This window comes from Crocuta crocuta, unplaced genomic scaffold, assembly GCF_008692635.1.
Source record: "Crocuta crocuta isolate KB4526 unplaced genomic scaffold, BGI_CrCroc_1.0 scaffold127, whole genome shotgun sequence".
Classification (NCBI taxonomy): Eukaryota; Metazoa; Chordata; class Mammalia; order Carnivora; family Hyaenidae; genus Crocuta; species Crocuta crocuta.
The window spans coordinates 10,705,880-10,730,815 of NW_027532008.1; the positions used below are offsets into that span (position 1 = coordinate 10,705,880).

The 24,936-nt window shown below is 55.1% G+C and overlaps 1 protein-coding gene across 1 annotated transcript in view; it reads right to left on the minus strand.

Moving 5' to 3' along the window:
- Nucleotides 1-22,117, minus strand: part of LOC144241123 (protein-arginine deiminase type-3) — a 26,590-nt gene extending 4,473 nt beyond the window's left edge. The window contains exons 1-14 of the mRNA XM_077775570.1: nucleotides 22,026-22,117; nucleotides 18,620-18,800; nucleotides 15,986-16,058; nucleotides 12,804-12,865; nucleotides 12,066-12,183; nucleotides 11,085-11,210; nucleotides 9,181-9,359; nucleotides 8,897-9,000; nucleotides 8,668-8,779; nucleotides 6,823-6,930; nucleotides 5,553-5,704; nucleotides 3,962-4,106; nucleotides 3,738-3,840; nucleotides 1,064-1,143 (exon numbers count right to left, since the gene is read on the minus strand). Of these exons, the coding sequence (XP_077631696.1) occupies nucleotides 1,064-1,143; nucleotides 3,738-3,840; nucleotides 3,962-4,106; nucleotides 5,553-5,704; nucleotides 6,823-6,930; nucleotides 8,668-8,779; nucleotides 8,897-9,000; nucleotides 9,181-9,359; nucleotides 11,085-11,210; nucleotides 12,066-12,183; nucleotides 12,804-12,865; nucleotides 15,986-16,058; nucleotides 18,620-18,800; nucleotides 22,026-22,117 (1,635 nt within the window). The remainder of the gene's footprint in view (nucleotides 1-1,063; nucleotides 1,144-3,737; nucleotides 3,841-3,961; nucleotides 4,107-5,552; nucleotides 5,705-6,822; nucleotides 6,931-8,667; nucleotides 8,780-8,896; nucleotides 9,001-9,180; nucleotides 9,360-11,084; nucleotides 11,211-12,065; nucleotides 12,184-12,803; nucleotides 12,866-15,985; nucleotides 16,059-18,619; nucleotides 18,801-22,025) is intronic.
- Nucleotides 22,118-24,936: the final 2,819 nt, after the last annotated feature.

The following is a 24,936-nucleotide window of genomic DNA, read 5'->3' on the forward strand; positions in this document are numbered from 1 at the left end:
CCCACCCCCACCACCCCACGCCTCCACTCAGGGTCTGCTTTCCCAGTTCCCTCCAGCTCCCTTCCCCTTTCTCGGGGACAGGCATTGTCCCTAATAGGATCCCTGCACATCGAACCCCGTCTTGACATTTGCTTCTTAGAAGAGAGTGTGTCGGGTATTGTTTGTCCTTCCGGAACCCTTACATACCCTTCACCCCTGCTCTGTCCCTTGGGAGGCTGGTCCTTGGCAATCAGGGGTTCCTCTGCCCTCTGGCTTCTGATCAGGTTTGGCCAGTGGGGCACTGACAGCGGGTGGGGTGGCAGCAGAGTGCATTGGGGTATTTGTTCCTGTGGCTGCCTCACTGCCAGGTCACTGTGGTCTGGCCAGGACGGCCGCAGCTCCTGTCTCACAGCCTTCTTTCCATGGTGACCCCTCCAAGTTCCAGTCACATGATCCCCCCACCAATTCTTTCAGGTCTAGGTGTCCCCACAGCTCCCCTCCCCTCAGCCTGGGGACACTGCACTGTCCCCTACTCACCTCCTCCAACCCTGTCTGTGCCTCTGTAAATATTCCCTTGGTAAAGCTATTCCACAGTTACCCAGCTTGACGTGTTTCCTGCCGGGATCCGATGTCACCACCGCCACCCCTGCTATGAAATGTTGCTATTTTCTCAACACAGCAGCAAAGAGATCCTTTCAAAGCATAAATCAGATCGGGTCCCTGCTCGGCCCAAACCCCCCAGTGGCCCCATATCTCAAAGCCATAGCCAAGGTCCTTGCAATGCCCTCCATCACTTGATGATGCGGCCCTCCCTCATCCACAACCCCCTGGCTCCTCCCCAAATAGTCCACGCCCCTTCCTTCTACCTCAGGGCCATCGTCTGGGCTGTTCCCTCTGTCTGAATACATGTCGTCCTCATTTCTCCGGGCTTCCCCCTCATTTCTCCAGGGTCAGAGGAGGGATTGGAGCCCCTCTCACTGGGCCAGTTCCAGCCTGGGCTTTCACGGACACTGAGCCTCAGACTCTGTCCCTGTCACTGTCCCCAGCCATGCCCACCTTCCGCTCACAGCCCCTGGCCCTGTACCTGCACAAACTTATTGTAGCTGATGAGGTTTACATTGGAGAGGACCTGGTTGATGGAGACGGTGTTGACCTGCTTATCACCTGTGAGGGAGAGACAGACATTAGAGGAGGGGCAGGAACAACGTCAGCAGCGAGAGTCACCTGCTCTGGGAGGCAGCCAGGCAGAGGCCAAGTTCACAGCTACCAGTCTTGTGAGTTACTAGCTCTCTGGTCTTTCTGGACACTAGGTAGGCACCTCCCAGCAGAGCTCAGCCGGACCGCTGTGCAAGCCGGGGTGTGGGAGGGAGGCGGGGAGGGACAGGTGACCGCAGCACCGTGCACTTTAGCCCTTTATCTGAGTGCATGGGAAGTGGTGATGACTTTCGCTGGAAACATCAGCCCATTCCAGGGCCCTAGGTGGTGACTCTTGCCTAGGGACGGTAGCGAGCTGGGTCACCCACCTGCCCCTCAGTGCCAGCCCTGACGGACACCACTGGGCCCTGTCCCCGCCCTCCATGAGGTGACTGCGTGGCAAAGCGGCTCGATGGAGGCCAGTTCTCCCTGCCTGCTTGACAGAGATGGGGCCGCCCAGGGAAGGGAGGGTAGAGCCACGGGCTCACAGCCCTCACAGCTGCCAACAAGCTCGTGTCCGGGTGCAGAGACCCTGAGTTCAGTTCTCTACAGTCAACACATCATGTAACCCTCACCATGACCCCAACCCCCGCACAGGTGTGCATTATTACAGATGACAAAATTCAGGCTCGGAGAACCAAAAAATCCTGCCCCAAGATCTCACAGCTAGGAAACAGGGGGCTTGTGATTCAAACCCGAGCCCAGCCAGTGCTCACAAAGGCTGCAAGCCTTGCCCCAGGGGAAAGAGAGGGCTCTCTGGACCCATGTGCCCACCTCCAGCCTCGCATCCCCTCCATCCCGGTAGGGGTCAGCCAGCTGGGGTCCAGCCCCAGCTCCGTGGCGTTCTTGCTGATCCCCCCTGGGCCCATGACCTTCCCGACTCTCCCGTGTTCTTGGGTAGGGGACAGGAGGGGACGGTAATCTGGGAAGTCCATGGGGTGACGGGCATGGATCGTGGCCTGGGGCATGGCACACAGGAGGTGACTAGTGAGTTGTGCTGGGCCTCCGTGGTCACTGCTCCACGTGTCTGGGGCGGCATGGTGGCTGCGTGTGGCCTGACGGCTGTGAATGCCTGCAGTCTCCTTCCTAGCTGGGCGGCTGGGATAACCACTCGGCCTGCGCCTGGGTCATGTTCACGGTCAGTGTGGCTCTTCCAGGAGAGGTGAGGATGGCTTTGCCTCCACCTGGTGCGTAACATCTGGATTTGAGGCTCTTGAGGTTTGGTCTGGGCTCAAAGGCATTTAGCCATGGTCCCTATGGGAACTATGGAGCTGGGAAGACTATTTCCTTCATCTTACAGCTGGGGCTCCAGGGCGGGGCTGAGAAGGGAGGAGGATCATCAAATGGGAAGAAAGGCCTGGAAAGGTCTACCTGAGCGCTTCTGAGTTCTGCAGGAGCTTTTCTCTCAGAGGTGGGTTTGGGCCAGGATATCATTTACCTCCCATGAGGTCAAGAAAATCTATGATCTTCCCCCTCCCTCCCAGCTAAAGGTTTTTGCCCTGAGACCCCCAGGGTCCCAATCAGAGAGAAAGGACCCCCTCAGAGCCACGCAGTCTTGGTGGGGATAGAATTTGAGCCATTCCAACCAGCTTGCCCATTCCAACCAGCTTGCCCATCCGCTCCGGCGCCTGCCAGCAGGCTTTCTCAGAATTCCTTCTAAGCAAAGTGAAAATGTGGGGCCCTTTGCTCAAAGAGCAAGGGAAAAAAATATCACTAAAGGTGCTAAAATAGAGAGCTTTTTCTTTCCTCCACAGTCTCCCTCCTGCCCTATCATGTTGGGTTTTTACTTGCTCTCTGATGTCGCTGCCCCCCCGGTCATGGGACACCTGGGTGGTGAGCAGAGACCCTCCCAGCAGCACGGCGAGCCCCACCTGGAACTTGACGCATGGGCACGGCCCACCGGCTGCCGCCCACCCCAGCCCGCAAGCCACAGAACCCACACGGGGCCGGACATCTCCCCTTCCCACGGGCCCACCATCCCGAGCCACGGCAAACAGGTGATCTCCAAGGGCCACCGCAGCCCCGCACCCCTTGCGAGCTGCCCACCACATCCCCTGTGACCCTGTTCATCCAGGACAGGGACAGTTAATGCCAGCAGCCCCCTCACAGATGCTAAGGGGCACATGCGCCCAGGCCTCCCCATGCCCAGGCTCCTGCTGCAGCAGTCAGTGAGCAGGGGCAGGGAGGGGGAGCCCTGGTAGGCTGGGGGTCCAGGGAATGGGGGGTACAGGGGGTCTCATCCCTGGGAGGCAGCAGGAGGGTTCCCCCACAAGGCACAGATTATTAAGAATGTCAAGACGATGATGGCAGAGCATTACACCTTCTGAGGGGAGGGCCCTGGGTGGCGACACCGGCCACGTGCCCATGAAGCTGGCCACATCTCAGCCCCAGCCACGGGCAGTGGGCGCTGGTGGGGCAAGGCGCGCGGTGGCAGTGAGGCTGTTGAGTTTTAGGGGGCGGCCCTGCTATAGAACCTTCCATCCCTCTCTCAAGCCTGATGACGTGTCCTGCTTTAGGTGAGGGGGCAGGTAGGCCGGGGTGAGGGACACGGCACCGGTACTCACCAACGACGCCTTTGAACAGGAGGGCCCTGCCGTGGCCCCACTTCTGGTTTTCCTGGAAGAGCTTGAAGCAGGCACTAGGGCTGGCCAGAAGCATCCGGAAGCCCTGTGTGGAGAGGGCAGGCCCGCCTGAGCTCCCTGGGCTCAGCAGGGCACCCCTCCCCCCACCCCCGGAGCTCATCCTCTGACTCGGACACCGGGGACAGGCATGTCACCCCGGTCCTCACCTTCCCATCGGGGGCTGGGACGAAGCTCAGAAACTCATCCACGTGGCCCACGGCCAACCAGTCCACAAATAGCTCCACAGGGGACTGCACCCTCTGCGCATAGAGGAAGTCCCGGACCACCTGCGTGACCCGGCGGCCTCTGGACCTGCGGCCCAAGGGGTTAAAAAAAATTGTTCAACTTAAGTCTGTGCAGAAATGGAATGACATGAATTCAAGGTTTCTGCAATATCTCAAGTGTTTTTCAAGTTTATTTATTTTGAGAGAGAGAGCAGGGGAGGGGCAGAGAGAGAGGGAGAGAGAATCCCAAGCAAACTCTGTGCTGCCAGCACGGAGCCCGACTCAGGGCTCGAACTCATGAACCGCATGATCATGACCTGAGCCGAAACCAAGAGCCGATGTTTAGCCAACCCAAGCCACCCAGGCGCCCCACGATATCTGATTTTTTTTAACAAGAAAACACGCACTGTTTTGTAAGCAGGAAAGACAGTACGCATGTGTCCCTTCCATTCAGCTCGGGGCCAGCGTCACAGCCGGTTGGTGACCCGCCGGGTCTCGCCATGCAGGCGAATGCTCCGAGCCACCCTCAGACCCATCCTCACACTCTCCAAGAGACCAATTTGCCACCCTATTCCACGCCCTGTGACCAGGCAGCTCTTCTTTGAGCTTAATGTGTGTCTCTCTTTTTGTGGCCTCACCTTCCTGTACATCAGAGGGAAGAGAGGTGGACAAGATCACCCCAAGAGGCCTCACAGCCCCAGCATTTTATGCTCATGAACTTCAACCACTTTCTTCTTTTGCCTTCTGCAGAAGTATCTAGTCGCATGGCCCAAACTTCCTCTTTCTGGGGGATCCCGTGTTGAGGACAGTTAGTCCCCTCCAAAGCCTCTTGATTCACCTGTTATTTGATCTCAAGTCTGTCCTAACTGCTATGTTGAAGTTGGTTCGCCCAGTGTCTTGGTCAATTCCATGGCAAATAACCATTACCATATAATGCCCTCTGTTTTGCATCAGTATCTCTGTGTCACATGGTAAACATCTGTTATTCTCTATGTGTGGTATGACATCTCATTTTCCATGTCCTATACCTTCTTTCTCCTGTTCTCAGGGAAATATCTGAGAGTAGTCATTTACACCATAGTATGAACAAGGTCTTGAAATACAATACCTCCAGGACTGTTAAGACTTGAGGCTTTTTCTTTTATAACTAGCAATGAGTAGATTGTATTCACGATATCATTTCTTTTCAGAATCAGAAAACCTAAGTTACGTCCTAACTGTGCATTCTGTGTGGCCCGGACCAGGTCACTCACCTTCTCTGGGCTCACTTACAAAATGAAAAGGCTGGACTGAATGATCTCTCAGGTCTAGGCCCACTTTGGCCTTCTCACACTCCCCAAGGTTAAGTGTGGACAGTGTCCGGTGAACAGCCCACACCTAGAACTAGAATTTCGTCACTCCTGTCTAGTTCTCTCCTGGGAGTAGAATGTTTCTAGTTCTCTCCCGGGCGCAGAATGGTCCCTCACCACCACCACCCCAGCCCCCACCACTACCCTCCACCCCAGGAACACCCCTCCCTGCCCCTCTCTCTCACCCAGGCAGGTTGCCCCCGATGAGAATCCTCCCCAAGGGGTACTCTTTCCCATTGGCCACCACTGGGGGGCTGACCTCCAGGTTCCCGAAGGAGTCCAGGCCGCTCACGGACCTGTCTTGTGGCTCCCGAGTCACGTAGCCGAAATCTGGACCCTGGCGAGGGGAACAGAGTCAGGCTAGGAGTGGGGGGGGGGGTCACCAGAAAGAGCTTGAACCAACTTGCTGGCCTCTGAGCTCTAGGAGTGGCTGCCCATTCTTCAGATGGAAATACTGAGTCAAAGACAGGGATCTGGCTTATTCAGTATTTCACACACGCGCCGGGTCCTAAGTTGGGAACTACACAGGCCCTCTGGCCCTCGCTCCCCTCGAGAATGTGATCTTCCTCATGGTCACAGGAAGACCGTAGAAAGGGCCCCGGTTGTCTGTACCCCCGATTAGACATGGAGCCCGAGGCTATGGCCTCCCCTTGCCCTCTGCAGGGGACTTCCTGCCGAGTCCAGCCCAAGGGCAAGTACCTGGTTATTCTAGAGCAGCGTGCTCCTGGTGACCCAGAGGCTGCGGATGGAGCCTCAGTCTTTCCACTCTGGAAAAGGGGAGAGTTCCCCAGGGCGATCCCTTAGAAGGAACTTAAACAGTATTGGGAGCCGGGGAGGGGGCTCCCACCACCCCTGCAGAAGGGCCTCCCAGTCTCTACGGCACCAAGGGAGTCTCCCCTCTTTCTTTAAGGTGGCCCTGGGCAACGACCCCCATCTTCACAGCATTCCTGACTACCAACAGTATCGGCTAACGTTGCTCACATGCTCCCCGGCGCAGGCACGGAGAAGCCTCACAAACACCTCTGAAGCCAGGGCTATAATGTCATTTTTGCTGATGAAGACACTGAGGCTCAGAGGGGGGAGGTGACTCATGAAACGTCACACAGCGTAAGAGTAACAGAGCCGGGGTTGTTCCATTGCGAAGCCTGGGCTCTTCACAGCAGCACTGGCCCTCCTCCCTTGCCTAGGGCTGCCGGGTTTAGCAAATAAAAACGCGGGCCGCCCAGTCACATTTGAATTTCAGATCAACGAATCCATTTTTAGGATAACTGTGTCCCATGCAATGTTTGGCACTTTCTTACACCAAGAGAGTTACTCGTTGCTTATCTGGGCATCTCTCGTGGTTTCTTCTGGTCCCCCCTGTCCCTAGAGAACGTGGTTCCCGGAGCAGCCCCCTAGGCTCTACGCCCCGGTGCGGCTCTCGGGTGACGTCCCTCGGCCCCCACAGCCACTCACCAGGATCCTTTTGTAAGGGAAGTCCTGCAGCTCTCCGTTCCTGGGGGAGTCGAAGACCACGGGGAAGGTCTTGTGTGGCGCCTGGACGTAGCCCAGCTCCATCTCGTCCTGCGGCCGAGAGACACCGTGTGGACAGCCCGCCCTCGCTTGGCACTGAGAACTTTGGAGAAGACTGTCCATGGGGGTTCTTTGTCTCAGGCCTGCCTTCCCCTTCAGGGTGGAGACGGCAGGGGTGCCTGATGCCTGCTGGCTGGAGGAGGGGCCGGAGGCTCAGAGAGGGGGCCCTCTTGCCTAAGGTCACACAGCAAGACAGGCGGGAATGAACGAGAGGATGGGTGTGACCCTGGGGGTGTCCTTGTGCCAGAACAGGGCAGAGTGGACACAGAGAGGGGCTCAGGGGGGCCTCACATGGACACATAAGTCTCTGGACACCAGCCTCTGGCTCCACACGTGGTCATGAGGAGCTGGCAGCCGCGCAGGGCTGGGAACCCAAGGAGGTAGAGATCTGCCTCCTCCTCCGATTGCTAAACATTCAGCCCAGCTCGGTCCTAAGCCCGCTGGCCCTGGAGACAAAGACGGCCCAGCGCCAATGAACTATACATCGGATGAGAAGCTCGCTGTTATGCACCTGGCCCTGCTCTAAGCTCTTTATAAGTATTCATTCCATTAATCCTCATTCCACACCTGCGAGGAGGCACTATTGTTACCCATGTCACAGATGAGGTAAGCAAGGAACAGAGAGGTCTAATTATTGCCCAAGGGCACACAGCTAGTCAGTGGCACAGCCGGGCTCCGAACCCAGCCCAGCTTGCTCCAGACTCCCGCCCTGAGCTTCCACCTCATTGGATGAACCTCCAGCCACCAAAGCTTCGGAGCCCAGCATTCAGGTTCTCCCACTTCAGCTGCTGCCCTTCACAGAACCTTGGCCCTGGCCCACAGGAGCACGAGACATTCTTTCTCGTGCCTCTGCTCTCCGGACCTTTGCACATGCTGGTCCTCTGCGTGAACCACCATCGGCTGAGCCCCGGCGTGGCCCTTACCAGCTCTGGAGCCCTGGGCGTTTGCCACTCCCACCCCCGCGGGCTCCTCAGGTGGGTGACAGCAGGGAGGTGCCGAGAAGGTGAGGACACCATGCATGGCTCCCCCCATAAGTGCTTGATAAATGGCAGCACTCATTGCCCACCTGGCCCTGCCCAGATGCCCTTCCTCCTGGAGGTGTTCACCCCTCCCCCAGACAGAGGGGACGCCACCATCCTCCAAGCCCGCTGGCACTTTGCCGGTGCCCCTGCTGCACCTTCAGTCACAATAATTCAGCACATCAGGGCTTCTCAGCGGCACCAGTGATGCTTGAGGCCAAATCATTCTTGTCGTGGGGCCGCCCTGCTCCTCCCTTGCAGGATGCTTAGTGCTATCTCTGAGCTCCACCCGCTAGAAGCCAGTAGCACCCCCGCCCGCTGTGTGACAGCCCCTAATTTCTCCAGGCACTGCCAAATGTCCCTAGAGGGACAGAGTGCCTTCCATGGGGAGCCACGGGGCCAGGCTGCTGAGGGCAGGGACGGTGTCCCCCGCCTCCGCCACCCCTTTCAGGGCCAGCCTCGAGCCGAGCCCAGACCCTGCAGGCAAAGGGGAGTTCACTCTAGCGTCAGGGTGTGCCTGGGGCTCCGGAAGCTTCTGGAGAGAAGGAGAGAGCTCTAGGTCTAGAATGAGAAAAAGGACACTCGCAGCCCCCAGGGCCTTCTAAACACTCATAAGTGACCTCCCGCCAGCCCCGACGGGGCCCGCCAGCCTCGCCCTCCGAGATGCCACCCTGGCCGGGTGGGCTGGTGCTGCCCGTGGCCGTGGTACCTGGATCCAGCGGTCATTACGGTTCTCAGCCTGCGGGCAGACAGTCAGCTTACAGCCCGCCTCCCGGGCCAGCTCCGCCACCGCGTCCACAAAACACGTGTTGTTCCTCACACTGCAGACAAGCCCAGGGAGAGTGGCTCAGGGCAGAGCCACGTCTGGAGGCCAGAGGGGCCCTCCGGGGTCAGAGGGACACCTCCCCCCCGCCCCCACTGCACACACACACACTCACCGGCACACATATACCTCCAAGGGCGGCAGGGTGCTAGGTGTCATAATCCAGGGCGCCACGCGGAACACCACGGTGTCGGTGAAGATTGGGGCCTCGGAGAAATCCTACAGTGAGGGAAGAGCACTGGCCTTGGAGTCCAGAGGCCTGGCTGAGTCAAGGACCATGTGGACCCTGAGCTCGGCGCCTCTTAGTTTCTCGAGAGGCACCAGCGGGGCAGTCGGGAGGTCTGGGATCCTTCGTGTCGGCAGAGCCCATCTCCCCCTCTCCGCCCAGGCCGCCCCTACCTCGTTGGAGTCGTCCAGCAGGGTGACATGGAAGGACACGAGCCCCGTGAAGCTGGCATCAGGGAACGAGAGACCCTCCACAAAGAAGCGCTCCTCATCGCCGTGGAAACGGGGCACCTCGTACGACACCTTGTTCTGGCCCAGCACGTGCCTATAGGCTTCACACGAGTCCTCGGGACCTGGGAGGGGACGGAAGGGGTGGCCGTGACTCCCAGGTGGGTCCCCGGAGCACCAGAGATGCAGGAAGAGCTGTGCCCACCTCCTCCCAAAACCCTCAAGCCAGAGAGCAGCCCCCACCTCTACCCTCCCTCTGGCAAAGGAGAGAAAGGTGCTTGATGCCCAGAGTGGGCACCGCCCGGGGAGGGGCCGTTCCTCTCTGAGATCACCGCTCAGACCTTCTGGGGGCAACCTGGCGCAACCTCATAAGTCATGTCTACCCCCAAACAAGCAATTCCATTTCTAGGAATTGCTAGAAATCAGTGCATACAAACACATGTATAAGGGCATCCACTGGTTCTTCGTTCATGGAACAAATATTTACAGGGCACCTCCTCTGCCCCCACGGGGCATGGTTCCAGACTCAGGCCAAAGCCATGAGCAAGGCCCTGCCCTCAAGGAACCTATACTGGAGCAAAATCGGAACACTGCAAACAACTGTATGCTCAGGTACCACATACATTACAGCACATCCACGCAGCCATGGGAAGGAACGAGGAAGAGCTGGATAAATATGGAAAGGGGCGTCGGATGTAGGATTCCAAGGAAGAAACCATTTGGAAAGCAGAATACGCACACTCAGTGCACACGGAGACAAGTCAGGAGAAACACAGAGCAAATCCTTAACAATGAACACGTTTTAAGAGTCAGGTTTAGGGATTTAGGAAACTCTCATTTTTTTTAATTAAAAAAAATTCTTGTTAATGTTTATTTTTGAGAGATGGAGACACAGAGTNGAGCCGAAGTTGGACACTTAACCAACTGAGCCACCAACTGAGCCACCCGGGTGTCCCAGGGAACGCTCATTTTTTTTTACCATGTATACTTCTATATTGTTTGATCTTGTTAACGACGAGCATTTTATTACTTGTATGGGTTTGTATGTTTAAAAGATACTTTGTGTCCTTGCTTGTGTGTGACAACAGCATCGTGGCTGTGTGGAACAAGTCATTTTTTGGGGGGGAGATGACACGGAATTATGCAGGGGCTTTAGCCACAGTGTCTGGGAGTGGCTTTGAGACTTCAGCAAACAGGATCAAGGGAGCACGAGAAGCAAAGTAGCAGTAATTGTTGAATCTGTGTGGTTGGCATGTGGGGCTCATTCCTATTCTTTCTACTTCTGTGTATGTTTGAAAGTGTGGGTATTAAAAAATTTGGAACGTGCTTAAAATATATTTTTCAGGGGCACCTGGGTGGCTCAGTTGGTTAAGCATCCGACTTCAGCTCAGGTCATGATCTCCCAGTTCGTGGGTTCGAGCCCCGCGTCGGGCTCTGTGCTGACAGCTCAGAGCCTGGAGCCTGCTTCAGATTCTGCATCTCCGTCTCTCTCTGACCCTCCCCTTGTCATGCTGTGTCTCTCTCTCCCTCTCAGAAATAAAATTTTAAAAAATTAAAGAATTTTAAAAAATACATATATATTTTTTTCAAATTAATTCATCCAATCAAATGGCCTTGGGCCACAGCTGCACAGGGACACCAGTGACCCTGGTTTAGAGTTCCCACACCTGACTATGCTTCCTCTGACCCCCAAGGCAGGCTGGAGACCAGAGCAGAGGCTGCCCTCCAGCCCAAGGTGGGGAAACTGAGGCCCCCCTCTCCAGCAGTGGGGGTGGCTGCCCTCCGGCCCGAGGTGGGGAAACTGTGACCCCTCCCCAGCAGTGGGGGGGAGGGGAAGGCGCAGAACTCACCACAGGCGTGGAAGACCCGAGCCCACTTGGCGTCATAGCTGGAGGTGTGGAGGATAAGTTTGTGGTCGTCGAAGAGGGCGGCGGGGCCTTGGGTCCGCAGGACCATGACTGACATGTCTTCCAGGTCTGTGGAGCCAGACAGGGGCGGCGGCTCAGGGGGCCTGTGACACTCTGTGTCTTCTCCTCCTGCCCTCCGCACCCCTCAAGGGCAGAGGGTGCCAGGACCTGGGTCTCTGAGCCCCACAGCTGCCCACCCTGTGAAAACACTGAAGCCGTCAAGGGCAAACCATGAAGACGCCTCCATCTGCTCACCTGCCCAGAGCTCTAGGAAGTGCAGAGCGGCCAGCCCAGTGCCCGGTTGGTGACANNNNGGGCAGGCCACCTGGGCGGGTGCAGGGGAGGGTTCCGGGCTCAGTACCCGAGTGCCTGAGTCACTCCCCGCTGGCACTGGGCACCCCCGCCCTCCCTGAGCCTCAGCGCTCCCCTCTCTGAAAGGAGGGACACATGTGTGGGGCTGTGTGCACCCACGTGCAAGGCACCCGCCCGCACCCCAGGCGATCCCCGAGGCCCTCCTCATGGGGCTGCTGCGCCGTGTGGGACAGAAGGTGGGACGTCCTAAAATGCAGGCCAGAGATGCCTGGCGGGGAGGCCAGATTTGAGGTCAGGAAGCTTTGGACCTGGGTGATTTCAGGGGTCCCCTCTAGGCCTCAGCACCCTCATCTCTACTTGGGGTGATGTGAAGCTGCCCTCCCACCTGGATACTTAAACAAGAATCTGTCCCCCCCGCCGAGAGCGGGTGGGGCCAGCTCATCCCAGAGCTCCGCCCCCACGTGTGAGAGGCCGCTGGCACCTGGCTGCGAGGGGGCGGCTCCCAGCCGGAGGCTGCGAAGTTTGTCCCGGAGCTGGGACTCTGGCCCCGGGGCTCTGCCTTCCAGAGACACCCCTGCAGGTGGCGGAGCAGCGACCCTGGGAACCCCTCACCTTGCAGGCACTGCACATGCTGGTCACAGTTGTCCTGGTGGTAACTGTTCCGATCGTCCCTGTCACAGTTCACCAGCAAGATGGCTCCGTACCCACCGGGCCCCCAGACCCACTGCCGCTGCCAATGGCAAAGCAAAGCTGGTGATGGGGCGCAGGCCAGACCCCCCTCCCCGCCCCGCAGCANCGCTGTCTCTCTCTCTCCCTCTCTCTTACCTAGAAATAAATAAAAAACATTAAAAAAAAAACTATAGATAGCTCTTTCACACTACAATGGCAGAATCGAATAATTGCCACAGAATCACTTTGCAATGCCTAAAATATTTACTATCTCTTGTTNCCTAGAAATAAATAAAAAACATTAAAAAAAAACTATAGCTCTTTCACACTACAATGGCAGAATCGAATAACTGCCACAGAATCACTTTGCAATGCCTAAAATATTTACTATCTCTTGTTTACAGAAAAAGTTTGCTGACCCCTGACCTAGACTGAAATTCCTGAAGGACTTTTTGCCACAAAGCAAGGCCCAGCCCGGGCCTGGGCATGCATGTGACTTGATAATTCTTGGTAATGATTTTTCTCCTGGTGAAAGAAGATCCCCAGCCACGCCTGGCTCCCATCTGGCTCCCCGGACCTTGGCAGCAGCGGGGAGCAGGGAGGTACCTGTAATGACCTTGCCCCTCTTAACCCAGCCTAGGTCAACTCCAAACTCCATAGGCTCAGATCGAGATGCCCTACCTTGTCCACAAAGCTCCTGTTCTCTCTGCCCTCACAGTTCAGGTCACAATCCAGAGCGATGTCTGCAAGGGAAGGGCAGAGAGTAAGCTACCATGGGGTTCCCAGGAGGCCAGACAGGTCTGGGGCCTCTGTTTCTCAGCCTCAATCTCAGAGCCCATCTGGAGCTGGGCAAAGAAAGTAATTTCTAAATAGACACTGCCCAGAGGTAGAGACATCTGAAATCTCTTTCCCTGGGCTGAGGAAAGAGGCCTTGGGGAGGAAGGAGGTTAAGAGCAATGGGTCAGGTCAAATGCTGCCCTCCTCCTGGAAGCCTTCCCTGACTCCTCCCTCTTCCGCATCCACACAGCCCTCACTGCCTGAGGCCCACCCTATACTGATCCCAGGTCCTCCTGGACATTCTTGGTCTCTGTGAAGCTGCTTCATCTCCTTGGGATGGGGCAGTGAGCCTTGGTGTTAGACAGATGAAGATGCGAATCCGGGCTCTGGCACTGACTGGCTCTGTGGCCTCTCTGAACCTCAGCTTCATCTTATACTCCCCAAATCCCAGCCCCGATCCCACATTCTCAATGTTTCTCCCTAGAAAGCAGGAAGGTTTTGCAGCACAAATGGAACATATGAAGAAGAGAAAGAGAAAGAAAACTTGAAATGATTTATAAATATGCAAAAAGATACCCACCCACCATGCAGCAGGTGGGTGAATCTCACAAACACAGTGGAGGTGAAAGAAGCCCAACCCCAAAGAATATGTACAACATGGTTCCAGCCACGGAAAATTCAAAGAGGCAAAAATAGACCATCTTCTTCCTAGATGCATATTCAAGTGAGAAAACCATAAAGAAAAGCATGGAAATACTTATCACAAGATAGCGGTTAGTTCCAGGGGGAGGAAGGAGCTATAATCAGATTTGGGGACTTCAGAGTGCCAGTCATGTTCTTGAGGTGGGTGATGGTCGCTCGAGTGTTGGCTTTGTAACAATGGGTCAGCTACACACAGGCACGTGTGCACGCGCATCCCTCCCCAACACACATACAGAGCTTTATGCGCTTGTGTGCATGTATATTTTCCAGAGGACAAGGGTGTGGGTTTGGGGAGGGAGAGTCAGGGAGATACCCAACCTCAGTCCTAACTCAAGGAAGACAGATTAAAGCCAAACAGGAAAGCTAACTTCTCAGACCGGCCAAAATGGGAAAGGCTGACAATACACGGTGTTGGCAAAGACAATGTCATATGCTTTGGCAGCTGTGTAAGGTGGGATGGTCTGTCTGGAGAGCAGCCAGTATCTACCAAATGGGAATTCCCATTCCCAGTATAACCCCCCCAAATTTACAAGGCACATTCTGCTTCTAACAACCCCTCCTGCAGACAGAGCATTTCAACTTTCTTGCTAAGTGCTGTGCAAGGGCTTGTACATACACAAACTCCCACCCATCATCACAGAGCTTCCTGGTTCCGTATCCCTGGCAACACCGAGTTAAGCATCTTTCCATTTGGGTTCTGATTGCTGAGGCTTTCTCTGCTGTGAATTGCTTGTTCATATTTTTCGCCTGTTTCCATTAGGGTATCTTTCTTTTTCTCACGGATTGGAGTTCTCCGTAATTTACATGCACTGAGTCAGCCATATGCATTGCACATTTCTCCTCTTGATCCATAGTTTGACTTCATTTTCTTTCTTTTTTTATGTTTATTTATTATTGAGACAGAGAGAAACAGAGCATGAATGGGGGAGAGGCAGAGAGAGAGGGAGACACAGAATCTGAAGCAGGCTCCAGGCTCTGAGCTGTCAGCATAGACCCTGACACAAGGTTTGAACACACAAACTGAGATCATGACCTGAGCCAGTCAGACGCTTAACAGGCTGAGTCACCCAGGCGCCCCTCTTTTTTTTTTCTTTAAAGTAAGCTCTGTGCCCAATTTGGGGCTTAAACTCATGACCCCATGATCAAGAGTCTTATTCTCTATGGACTGAGCCAGCCAGTTTGACGTTTCACTTGTCTTCTGTTATATAAAAGTTTCAAATTTTAATAGAATCTAATTTATCAGTCTTTCCCCTTATGATCTATGTTGAAAAAACAACTTGTCTACCCTGAGATTGGAAAGATATTCTCTTCTAAAAGCTTTATTATTTTGATTTTCACTTTAGGATTTTTATTCCATCTGAAATTTATTTTTGAGTGTGGCGTGAGGTAGGGCTTCATGTCCATTGATTCTCATGTGGTAACTGTCTGAACGCGGCTCTATGTCTGAGTTCTTCTCTGTCCCACTGGCTTACATTTAACCCTGCACCGATTTCATGCCACCTCAAGTCCTATGGCTTGAAAAATTCCTGATAGCTGGTACCATGAATCCCTCCACCTTGTTCTTTTTCAGAGAACATTATCTTGGTCACTCTTGCCCTTTGCTCATTCATATGACTTTTAGGATCAGCTCTATGAAGATCTATACAAAAGTCATGTTGGAATTTTGATCGGCACATAATTGAGTGTAGATTGATACTGTCCCACAGCTCTTAGATCTCTGTTCTAGTGTTTTGTTTGTTACACTCTTTTTTCCCCTCTCTTTTTGTTTCAGTTTAAGTAATTTTTGTTGCCCTATTTTCAAGTTCACTGATTCTCTCTTCAGCTGTGTCAAATCTACCTATGAACCCACCAAAAACTATTTTTAATCTCTGTTACCATGATTTTTAGTTCTAGCATTTCCATTTGACTCCTTCTTATAGTTTTCAACTCTCTGTTGAAATTCCCTATCTATTCATTCACGTTACCCACCTTTTCCTCTAGAGCTTTTAACGTATTAATCAAAGTGAGTTATCTTGTATGGAATTTATACATCCATTTGTGGATAATCAGCACAAAAAAATGTAAGGTGGAAAAAACAAAGTCCAGTTCCACATCCATTCTTACAAAAAGGGGAATATACAGACATGCATGTGTCCACATGTATTAGCACAGCTTATCTCTAGAAGGATACTGGGCATGGGGATTAGAAGTCTTGGGTTGGAGGGAAGGAGATTCACTTTTCAATATATACTCTTTTGTACCATTTGAATTTTCTAAACATATCTTCCTTATTTTAATTTTTAAAATAAAATGGGTTGATTTTTGTAAATAGACCCTCGTTCAATGTCATTCCCAACCATTCTCACCCTTGGCCGACCGAGGTCCCAGCACGGCCCCCAACTTACCGACACAGGTGAGGTAGAGCACTGCATAGGCCAGGGGAAGGGATTGATGGCTGGAGTGGTAGGAAATCTGAACCTGTAGAGAAATGGGTCCAGAGTCAGGCCAGCTGAAGCCAACAGCCCCCACCCCAAAGGACACGTCTTGGGGAGTCTAGCAAGGAAGGGGGGGTGTCTCAGGGACCTCTGTGCACCGAAGTTGAGTTTACCAACCCAGCTCTTTCTTTAGTCTTCTCTGTGCCATTTATTTTTTCATGCCTTGGTTGGCCCATCTGTAAAATGGGAACCATCTGTAAGGGATTCCCTGGAGACCTGGGTCCCAGTGCTGCCAATGACTGCTGTGTGACTTTGGCAGGCTCCTGCCCCTCTTTGGATCTATGTTTTGCCATCTGCAAAGTGAGGAGGTCTGCCTGGGCAGGGTTTATGGAGACCCTCTTATCTGTGGGATTCAGACAGGCTTAGAATTGAGCCCAACATCTTGGGGCTCTGTGACCTTGGCCAAGGCCCTTCACCTTTCGGAGCTGTCTCATTTCTTCATCTGCAGAACAGCGACCATAGAGGTCCCTACCGCGGACGATTGTAGTGTTGACTGGAAACAACACATGTACAAGACTCACCCCACAGGAGGTGCCTGAGAAACCCCAGCTACTGTTAATGGCAGGCAGGTGGCATTGTGTGAGGTGGTGCAGGGCTCTGGGCTCAGATTCAAGCTGGGCTCAGATTCCGAAGCACCGCTTGTGAATATCCCAGGAAGAGTCCCTTGTCCTCTCTGGGCCTCAATGTCCGCTGCTGTAAAGTGGGGATAATGATAGTTCCCACCCCAGAGGGTTGATTGTAGGCTGTGACCATCAAAGAAGGAAGGCGTGTGACATGCTCATCACAGCGCCTGGCCTGCAGCAAGAGCCCAAGAGCTAAAAGCCAGGCTGACAATGTGATAACACAATTCAAGGCCATGTATCAAAGCCCCTTCGACCCACAGCCCTCACTTGCACGTTCCCTCCTGATGTGGGTCCCTCAGCTCAGCCAGAAGGTTCAGGATCTTATAGAGGCCACTCACCCCTCAGTGCTGGGAGCCCCTAAATCCTGCAATTCCTGACCCACGTGTGAAGCCGGAGCACTGATGCTGGCCTCAGTCATACAATTACCTGGCTCCAGGCCAAAGGTGCGGGAAGGGGAAGGGCAGGACGCTCCGACCCTCCTCAATCGCTTGTGTCTTTGGCGTCTACCCAGCCCCCAGCTCGGCCCTTCTTAGGCGCACTCTCAGGCTGCCTGGTCCTCTGGCCCTGCCCCAGGGACTCTGCCCTGACCCTCACCGACTCTGCCCCTCACTAGATCAGGTGCCTTCAGGTAAGCTGCGCCTCATTCTCAGTTTCCTCGACTGCAAAATGAGTTCCCTGAGTCCTGCGCAGCTGCGACGCGGAGCTCAGTGGAGAGGCGCGTCGCGGACACATGGATGGGAAAAGCCGTGGGGGTGATGAAGGGAACCTGCGCCAGGTGTCAGGCAGGTCTGTGTCGAATACTAGCTTTATTCCTGATGGGCTATGTGGCCCGGACATAGTTACTCTGAACCGTGGTGGCGCCACCTGTGCAACAGGGACCAGACCCTGCCTCTCTGAGCTTTGTGAGGGCTGGATGAGGTCACGGCTGCCCAGTGTGTGGCGCATGGTCAATGGTCCTGAAAGGGTCACTTCCTGAAACACTGCTCCTGATGCGGGGTGGGAACTTGCCACTCCCTCCCATAAGACTTGGGTCCCATCACCCCTTTACGGGGGGCATCACCTGTGCCAAGCTCAAGGGCCACCCCATTTCTCCCATCTTTTCTTTATTTTTTTAGGTTTATTTATTTTAGAGAGAGAGTGGGAGTGAGGGGAGGAAGGGCAGAGAGAGAGAGAGAAAGAGAGAGAATCCCAAGCAGGATCCCCACTGCTAGTGGGGCGCCTGATGCAGGGCTCAGACTCACAAACTGTGAGATCATGACCTGAGCCGAAATCAAGAGTCAGATACTTAACCAGCTGAGCCACCCAGGCGCCCCTCTCCCTTCTTTTAAATCCCCCTGCCCTGGCCAGAGCATTACCTACATCCGGGGCTTGTTAAACTCACCCTTGGAAGCTAAATGAGCAGAGAGGGGAAGAAGGGAGGTTATGTATCCCCGAGAAGGGAATGGAATCAGGAAAAGAATGGATTAGGAGAAGATGAGGCACCCTGGAGAAGGGGGTCTCCCCGGGCGCCAGCATCCTCCCCCGATCTCTGCTTTCCCTCCTTCATCCAGAGTGACAGAGATCACCTACTTAGCCTGCAGATAGGGAAACTGAGGCCCAACACAGAAAAACTGGGACACCTCCCTTTATAGTGGTCTTTGAAAACAAGACACAAACGTTGGCTCATGTTCCACCCCAAACCAACACCAGGAGGAAGGTGCCATGATCATCCCCATTTTACAGATGGGGAAACCGAGGCCCAGGGGGCTGCTGTGACTTGCCAGTAGACACAGGGTTTATGTCCGTAAGCTGCAGAGCTGGCTGGCTCCAGGGCCAGTGCTGACCCCTCATGCTACCCTGCCGTCTGGGGAAGCAGCTGGTGCTGGCTCTTGGGGAGCTAGATCAGTGCCCCCCCAAACCCCAGACCAGGGGACCTGCTCACATGACTGTCATTGAGGTCATTGCTGGGCGAGTTCATGACCACGATGATCTCCAGCCCCGTGTCAAAGTGCCACCGCCTGGTGTCTGCACGCTCCCGATCCCTCTCCAGGCTAGGAGAGATGTAGATGTCCACGCCGGGGGTCCCGTAGACCTCGAACATCTCTGTGCCCTCAGGTACTGACCTGGGAAAGACAAGACGCCGTGGGAAGCCTGAGCTTTGGCTCGGACTCTTGCTTCCTCCAGGAAGCCTTCCCTGACCACCCTAGGCCTCCTCACATCCCCACAGCAAGTATCTGGGAGTGAAGACCGGACCCCACACAAGTGCGTACACATTCCCACATTGTGAGTTTATTAATGCTTCTCTTGGGAGCTTCTTTACCTCCCAACAAAACCCCAAGCTCTTTGAAAAGCAGGACCAGTTGAATGCTTTGCAATCCCCAGTGCAGAGGTGGGCACAGAGAGCTCCGTGGACACCAGCCTGCAAATGGACCCCCTGCACTTCTGAGGCCGTGGCTTTAAGAAGAGCAGTCTCCCCTCAAAGTCCCACTGCACCCCTCTTTAGCAGGCAAGAAGATGTCCTTGGGCTCTTCCCTAGGGAGGGGCACTACATTGTGTGGAGTGCCCACGGCGTGACGGAACCTTGTATTGATTTCTTAGCTCCTTCCATTCTCATAAGTCTGCAAAGGGAGCAGTATCATCTCCACTGGGAAGGTGAGAAACTGAGGCTCAGAGAGACCAAGCCCAAGGGCATCAAACGGCACAGGCAGGTCTGCACTCAGGCCTCTGACACACAGAGCCAGAGCTCTGCCACGGCTTGGCAGGGTTGCCTGGGAAACTTGGCCGAATTCAATAACCAGACATCATTTGTAGGGTCAAAAAGTCTCTGTCATCTGGCCCTGTGACATGTGTCCCCCACCCCAGCTAGTCTGGCAGTCCTGTTTGAAATCAGTCTGCTCACCCTCTTACTGTCTATGGGGGGTGGGAGCTCTGGTGGGCCCACTGTGCTCAGAAGCATTGCCAGGCTGTGGCAGATACAATCACTACTCTCCCCACCATTCCAGAACCTTCCATCCTACCGGGGAGTTAAGGGCAGCACTTCCCAGGGCAGCCGGATGGGGCTTAGGGTCACGAAGTCAGCGGTCAGTGGGATCCCAGGTAGGGAGAGACCACTGTGAGCCAGAGGGAACTGAGTGCTTCCTGGAGGAAGCAGCACACTCGCGCACTTGATAGTTGACCGTCGTTGAGCTCTTGCTACACGCCAGCCCCACGTGAGGTTCTTAGGTTCTTATGTGTATAACATCATGTAAACCCTCTCAATAAACCTAGGAGGCGCGTACTATCACTGTCTCCCATTTTACAGATAGGGAAACTGAGGTTAAGTAACCTGTCCAAGGTCGTGGAGCTAGTAAATGGCAGGACTGGGATCCCAGCCCAGGCGTTCCAGCTCCTGAGTGGGTATCCTTACTCACCACCTCCCAGGAGTAATCTCGATAATCATAGCCCCTGAGCACCCCCCTCCCCCTGCACACTTGCACACAGGCCTCGGCTAAGCCTTTCCAAACAGCATTCTTTTCATCGCCACCGTGGCCCTGGGAGGAGGAGATGATTACCCTCATTTACCAAACGGAGGCTCAGGATGGGCGAGACACTTCCCCGAGGTTGCACCGCTGGCCGTTCAATGTCAGCCCCTTTCCTTTCCCTGCTCTGCTTGGAGGAGGGCAGACCTGCTTCAAAACCCCCTCTTGGGGAGATGGGCACGGAGGAGGGCACTTGTGGGGATGAGCACTGGGTGTTATATGGAAACCAACTTGACAATAAACTATTTGTAAAAAAAAAAAAAAAAAAAAAAAATGCCCTCTTGGCTCCTCCACCGGCAGCATTCTGCTATTTCTCAAAGTGGCTCTTTGAGACTCAAATTTCAAATGAGCAACAAATAATTGTTTTAGTATGAGGATGTCCCACGCAATATTGGGGATATACTTACACTAAAAAAGTATGAATTGTTTATCTGGATTTCAAACGTTACTTAGGCATCCTGGAATTTATCTGGACACCATACTCCCAAAGCCTGTAATTTCTGGGGCTGGTGGTGCCCTTTGCCCTGTTGTGCCCCGGGTGTGGGGGCCAGCCCCTCATGGGACATCCAGAACCTGGCCCAAGAGGCATGGGGACACAGAGACAGAGAAAGACAGAGACAGAGAGAGACAAAGATGTGGGGAAAACCCAGAGAGATGCAGAACCAGAAAGAGACCCATGAAGGGGCCCCTGCACCCCACAATGTGCCCTCAGCCCCACAGCCCGCGGCACCTGGCAGCTCCCAGGAAGCTTGTAAACATTTTATGGAATTCTCCCAGCCCTCGGTGGCTGCGTGGACCTCAGGTGCCCACAAGCTGGAGCTGAGCACCTTTGATGGTCCTTCTGACACGGAACCCCACCCAGCTCCCCCACCCCAACCCCTGGGTTTGGGGTGTCTTAGCCCAGCTCTTTTGCACCTCTGTGTGTGAGGCGGCCCCAGGGGATCCCTGATCAAGAGCTCTTCGGGACTGGGGAGAAGCAGCCGGGAGCTCAGTGGTGCCAGGACCAGAGTCAAGAGTCAGGTTGTAGTCCGGGCTGGGTCGTACCTGAGCCAAGTGACCCTGGATAAATCACCTTGCCTCCCTATAAAGTGGGATAATGACACCCGCTTGGTCAACCTCACGGGCAACTGAAAAGCTCAGACACGATAATGGGAAAGGCTTGGAAAACCACACACCCAGGATGGGGGAAGGGGTTCTTAAAGTAAATTAGGAAGCAGGAAATGGGCAGATGGAGGCAGTGTGAGGGGGGGCGGGGGGCGGGGCTGGGGACAGCCTCCTGGAGGGAAGCAGGGAAACCAAGGACAAGGAGGAGACACCTCCGACGGGAAGGGATTTTCAAGGTGGAGCCTTAGGAGATCAAGGGTAAATTTGGGCTGTAAGGAGCTCCTTTCATTTCATCCCTTTGTAATAGGGAGCCAGCGAAGGTTCTTGATCAGGAGGGACTGAGCCTGTGGATGCTGGATGTTCAGATCCCAGCCCCACTACTGGCCAGGTGTGTGACCAGGAGGGAGAGGCTGGTCCTTCCCCTGCCTCAGTGTCTCTGTCTATAAAGCGGAGAAGATAAAAAGAGTCAGTGCATATAAACACTCAAGATCAGTGAAAGTTGGAGGCCTCCAAGCCAATGCCTCGCTTGACTCCAGGGAAACTGAGGCCCAAGAGAGAAGGGACTTGAAGGTAGGGCTCTAGACTCCGGGTCTAGTGCTCAGGCCCCATGAAAGAAGCTGTTAGGAAGATCAAAGGCATGGCTGCTCAGAGAAGAGCCTGCATCAGGTACGGGAGGGTCTGGATTTCCCATCGGGTGGAGGGTGGGGGAAGAAGCCAGAGGCTCACCCGGACAAAGTTCTTCCCCGGCGGGCCCCCTGCACCGCCCACGTGCTGCTCTCGACTGTGCCCCAGCCCAGCCCTGGGGGCTTTGGCTTCATCCCCCTGAGCCGGCCATGCACAGAACAATCCAGGCCCTTCCCTGCACAGTCCCAGTGCCCGACGGCCCTGCTGGCACTGCCAGTCCAGGAGATGGCGAATGCTGGGTAAGACGTTGTAGGGTGACCCACCGCTCAGGTCTGCCCGGGACTGGGGTGCTTCCTGGGGGGCGGGCCTTCCAGTGCTAAAGCCTCAAAGTTCTTGGGCAAACGGGGACAGCTGGTCACCCTCACAGTGGCCAACCTCAGACCTGCCTGTTGAAAATTCAGCTTCCGGAACCAGATGTGCTGTAGGCAGGGCCCTGGAACCTGCGCTTTAAGTCATACTGATGCCCGGTGACGTCTGAGAACCACGGCTACGTGTGCGCTGTCTCCCCACGCGGCGTGGGAATGACAGCGTGAGCCCACCCCCTTCTGGGAGTCAAGACAAGTTGGGTCTTCCTTGATGCTCTGCGTCTTCCCTTCAATGGTGAGGGACAGAGGTGGCGACAGAGGTGACAAAGGTAGCCACCGCAGCCACACTAGGTCGGTATATCATCACCTCTTCACAGATAAGGAAACAAGCTCAGAGATGACAGGTGACTTGCCCAAGGTCGCACAGCTGCTGAGTGACAGAGCCAGGACCCCCTCCCCTGCAAATCCAAACCCCTCGTCTCCTTTCATGGGCTCAGGGCCTTGGCCTCAGGGAAAACAAAACCAGCCATTCCAGAGCCGAGAAAAGGATGGGAAATTGAAAGAAAAGGATTGGTGGCTGAAAACAGGTTGACACGATCACCGCCATGGTCCCCACCGACACGGCCCTCGAGACGGAAGCCTGGATGGCTCGGGACCTGGTGGCAGCACCGGCAGCCTCGCCCTGCTCAGCCAGGCCCCCAGATCGCGCCTCTGCTGACCTCGCCATCATCAGGGTCAGAAGACCGCCGCCCCCGCTTAGTCCCGTGCTGCCCCTGGGGAATGGCAGCCACATGAACCCTCTTCCCAAAGCCCAGACGGTTAAGAGAGTTGACGACGCATCAGCCCCTCCTGGGGCCCGGCTCTGTCCGGGCACCTCTGTGTGCCCATGTAACACGAGCCAGTCAAAGGACAACTGCTTCGTCAAACCAGGGAGGGGGCTCAGGCGCCTCCACGAGTAGAACTTGAAGCCCCCTGATCTCTGCCAGCCTCTTCGGGGCACATGTGGGGAAACTGAGGCCCAGGAAGGAGCAGCAAATTGCTCACGGTGACATGGCAAAGGGCAGCAGAGCTAGGATTAAACCTCAGGGCTCCTGGCCCCTGGGGGCCCTTTGCCCTTTCACTCCACTGAACTGGGCAAGAGGGGACATGAGCTGTTGGCCGTTCCAACGAGGGGAGCGGTCTGCAAACTTGGCCGCACATTTATCCCCAGGGAGTGACTCAGCACACCCGTGTGTTCCTCTTCCTTCCTGTCCCCCCTCTGAAACCCTGCTCGGGAAGCAGAGCCCCCTTATCATGTCGGAGCCATCTCCCACACCGTGGAAGGCAAGAAGACAGGGTCTCGTCCATTGCCATGGACAGAGTGCCCCAATGGTCTTGCATGTGTTCACCCTTCAAGGCTCTGGTTGGTACCTTCCTCCAGGAAGCCTGCCGTGACTACTCGGCTTATGTTAATTTCTCTTGCCTCATCTCCCAATATGGTTCTCCTGGCTTGGTTCAGAGGTTGTTCCCTTGTCTATGGCAGGTCTGGGGACGCTTGAGGCTGTCCAAAGGGCCAGGACAGAGCCTTAAGATGATGTTGATGGTGGCAGTGGTAGCGATGGTAGCGGTGGCAGTTACCATAATTAAATGTCCCCCACATACCAGGCATCCCCTACATGCTCCACGCCCACAATCTCATTCAATCTCCCCAAGAGTCCTTTGAAGTGAAGGCCAAAGTGTGTGGGCTGCATCCCGGTTCTGCCACTCCTCACAGGCTGTGTGACACGGGGCAAGTTACTTAACCTCTCTGTGCCTCCATTTCCTCATCTATAAAATAGGGGTGATGACAGTACCCACCTCGCAGAATTGTGAGAATTAGTTAATATATATGAATATATAATATATACATATATTATATAGGATCATCACGGATAATATTGTTGCCATCCTACAGACGAGGAAACAGGGAGGTTAGGTGGCGCTCCCCAAGTCAGGCAGCTGCTCGGTCCCAGCGCCGGGACTGAGCCAGCACACACCCTGCCCTCTCCGTTGTTGGCCCTGGGTGCGAGCTCCCAGGATGGCTGAGTCACGACATCTCCAAGCCAGAAAGGACGTAGAGCTAAGTGGGTCCCGCTCCCCCTTGCAGGACAGGGACCCTTCCGCGGGTGGCCCGGCCTCTGCAAGAACTCTGAAGGGAAGATTCTCAGAGAGGGGGACCATATATGTCCTTGTTGAGCACTGTGCCCGCATGCCCGGCCCACACCAGACCCCGAACAAATACTTGATGAATGTGTGAACCAATGAACTGACAGCGCCCTCCGCCGCCCCCTCCCCAAGGCGGTCCAGTCATAGAAGCCCCAGAACCCTTCCTCTGAGGGGGCCCGAGGCTCTGCCCCGCACCCTGGGGCTGCCCCACCCCCAGCCTCCTCTCTGGACCCCAACACGGCCCATCCCTTCACAGAACCCTAGGACGCTGCTGCCTTTGCCTCTCGAGGCCCTGATTCGTCCCCCCTCCTCTAAGGCAGCTCTGCAGGGGAGGAGCTAGCCCTGGGCTTCCCGGGCCAGGTCAAACTGGGGGCACATCTGCCCGATGGGCACAAGGCGGCCAACGCAGGTGAGTCACCCCATGGGCACGCAGCGCTGAGGGAGGGGGTGGTGCCGGGCAGCAC